This window comes from Myotis brandtii, unplaced genomic scaffold, assembly GCF_000412655.1.
Source record: "Myotis brandtii unplaced genomic scaffold, ASM41265v1 scaffold2288, whole genome shotgun sequence".
NCBI lineage: Eukaryota > Metazoa > Chordata > Mammalia > Chiroptera > Vespertilionidae > Myotis > Myotis brandtii.
In genome coordinates, this window is record NW_005358597.1 from 2,372 (window position 1) to 4,709 (window position 2,338).

Consider the following 2,338-nt stretch of genomic DNA (forward strand, 5'->3'; position numbering starts at 1 on the left):
TGAGGGAGGACTAGTCGGTTTCCCTAGAGAGGCCTTGGTTTCCCCCAAATGTACAAAGGCGCCTCAGGACGCTGTCCAAGGACCCTTCCAGCGCTCATCTTTTTAACTATTAGAAAAAAAAAGGACTTGGAGAGGAAGTTTCCAGGGCCCGTTCCCAAGAACAGCCAGCAATGGCCAACGCAGTTGAAACCAGCTCGTTTAACTAGCTCAGGCGCCTTCTGAAGTCGAGTTTTGGAAAAGCCATTATTTTTACAACATAAACGATGACTCACATACCCGGAGGCCACCGAGCCCGGATCATGCTTTCCATGATCAACATGGCTTCGCAGGCGTTTCTGCCGAGGGTTACGGATTGATCTCATTTTTAGGTTATAAAAAGCAATCCCCTATCTGTTCCGAGGAGAGGGTTTGGCAAGTGGAGCACGTGGGGCGGCGGCGGATGTCTCGGCAAAGCCTCGCGTCTTTCTAGCGTTTCCTCCGCGGAAGGCCCGGTGGGTTTGGTATCGAAGTCCAGGGTTTGCTGCTGCGAGTGGAGCAGGAGCTTTGACCATAAGCCCAGCAGGCACTTGGGTCTTTTAGTTTTGCCATTAGGAGCCTTTGTTCATAAACCTCTTCAGTACTCAAGGGCGAGGCTTTGGTTGTTGGCGTCGCTTTTTTCCCCAAGTCCGCCCTGGTGCCGCCCTTGTCCATTCCCGGGGACCACGGTGCCATTGGCATCTCCTGCCTCCTTCCGGCAACAAGTGCCCCCTCGAGTCCCCAACTTGTATGAGAACTGGTTAGGCTCAGCCCTGGTAGCATCTTAAGTGTCCCATCTGAGCACCTCCAAACCCCAAACAAAGAAGAGGATTCTACAGAACTCTCCATAGCTCCTGCTTGGTAGCCTCAGGCAGAGGCTAAATTAGCACCTCCTTTAGAGATACAATTGACAGGATTAAAATCAACTGGTATAGAGATACATGGTTTGCCAGCAGGGGCCTCGCAGGGAAATGTGTCTGGTGAGGGGCCTAAGCCACGCTGGAGGTCTGTCTGGCGGGAGCCCAGGCACCCGCAGAGCGGGAGCAGGGAGGCGGCAGGATGAAGCTGACAGCGGAGCTGATCGAGCAGGCGGCGCAGTACACCAACGCCGTAGGGGACCTCGAGCTGGACCTGCGAGGCTATAAGATCCCCATCATCGAGAATCTGGGTGCGACCTTAGACCAGTTCGATGCCATTGACTTTTCTGACAATGAAATCCGGAAGCTGGACGGCTTCCCGCTGCTGAGAAGACTGAAGACCCTCCTGGTGAACAACAACAGGATCTGCCGACAGGATTAAAATCAACTGGTGTAGAGATATGCCGTTTGCTGGCGGGGGGCTCGCAGGGAAATGTGTCTGGTGACAGGCCTGAGCCACGCGGGGAGGTCTGTCTGGCAGGAGCCCAGGCACCCGCAGAGCGGGAGCAGGGAGGCGGCAGGATGGTGAAGCTGACAGCGGAGCTCATTGAGCAGGCGGCGCAGTACACCAACGCTGTGCGGGACCGCGAGCTGGACCTGCGGGGCTATAAGATCCCCGTCATCGAGAAACTGGGTGGGACCTTAGACCAGTTCGATGCCATTGACTTTTCTGACAATGAAATCCGGAAGCTGGACGGCTTCCCGCTGCTGAGAAGACTGAAGACCCTCCTGGTGAACAACAACAGGATCTGCCGCATCGGCGAGGCGCTGGACCAGGCCCTGGACCAGGCCCTGCCCTGCCTCACGGAGCTCGTCCTCACCAACAACAGCCTCGTGGAGCTGCGCAACCTGGACCCGCTGGCGTCGCTCAAGTCGCTGACCTACCTGAGTATTCTCAAGAACCCCGTGACCAACAAGAAGCACTACCGCCTCTATGTCATTTACAAGGTCCCCCAAGTCCGAGTGCTGGACTTCCAGAAGGTGAAGCTCAAAGAGCGTCAGGAAGCAGAGAAAATGTTCCGGGGCAAGCGGGGTGCACAGCTTGCAAAGGATATTGCCAGGAGAAGCAAAACTTTCAACCCAGGTGCTGGTCTGCCCACTGACAAGAAAAAGGGCGGCCGGTCGCCCGGGGACGTGGAGGCCATCAAGAATGCCATAGCGAACGCGTCTGCGCTGGCGGAGGTGGAGCGGCTGAAGGGCCTGCTGCAGTCCGGCCAGATCCCCGGCAGGGAGCGCCGAGCAGGTCAGAACGCACGTCTGTCTGTCCACGTCCCCCACAGTGACCCCCCGCAGTTCAGTGCCAAGACCCCAGAGCAGTGCCTCTGGCCGCCTAACAGCGCCGACCAGGCCCCAGCAAGGATGGGGAGGAGGAGATGGAGGAAGACTTAGTTGCCAACGGGTCCTGA

General features: G+C 57.1%; 1 protein-coding gene across 1 annotated transcript; it reads left to right on the plus strand.

Moving 5' to 3' along the window:
* Positions 1-1,416: 1,416 nt before the first annotated feature.
* LOC102252311 (U2 small nuclear ribonucleoprotein A') lies at positions 1,417-2,338 on the plus strand. Its single transcript, XM_005866322.2, has 2 exons — positions 1,417-2,175; positions 2,280-2,338. Exons 1-2 carry the CDS (start codon positions 1,455-1,457, stop codon positions 2,336-2,338), a joined length of 780 nt encoding a protein of 259 aa, XP_005866384.1. The 5' UTR covers positions 1,417-1,454.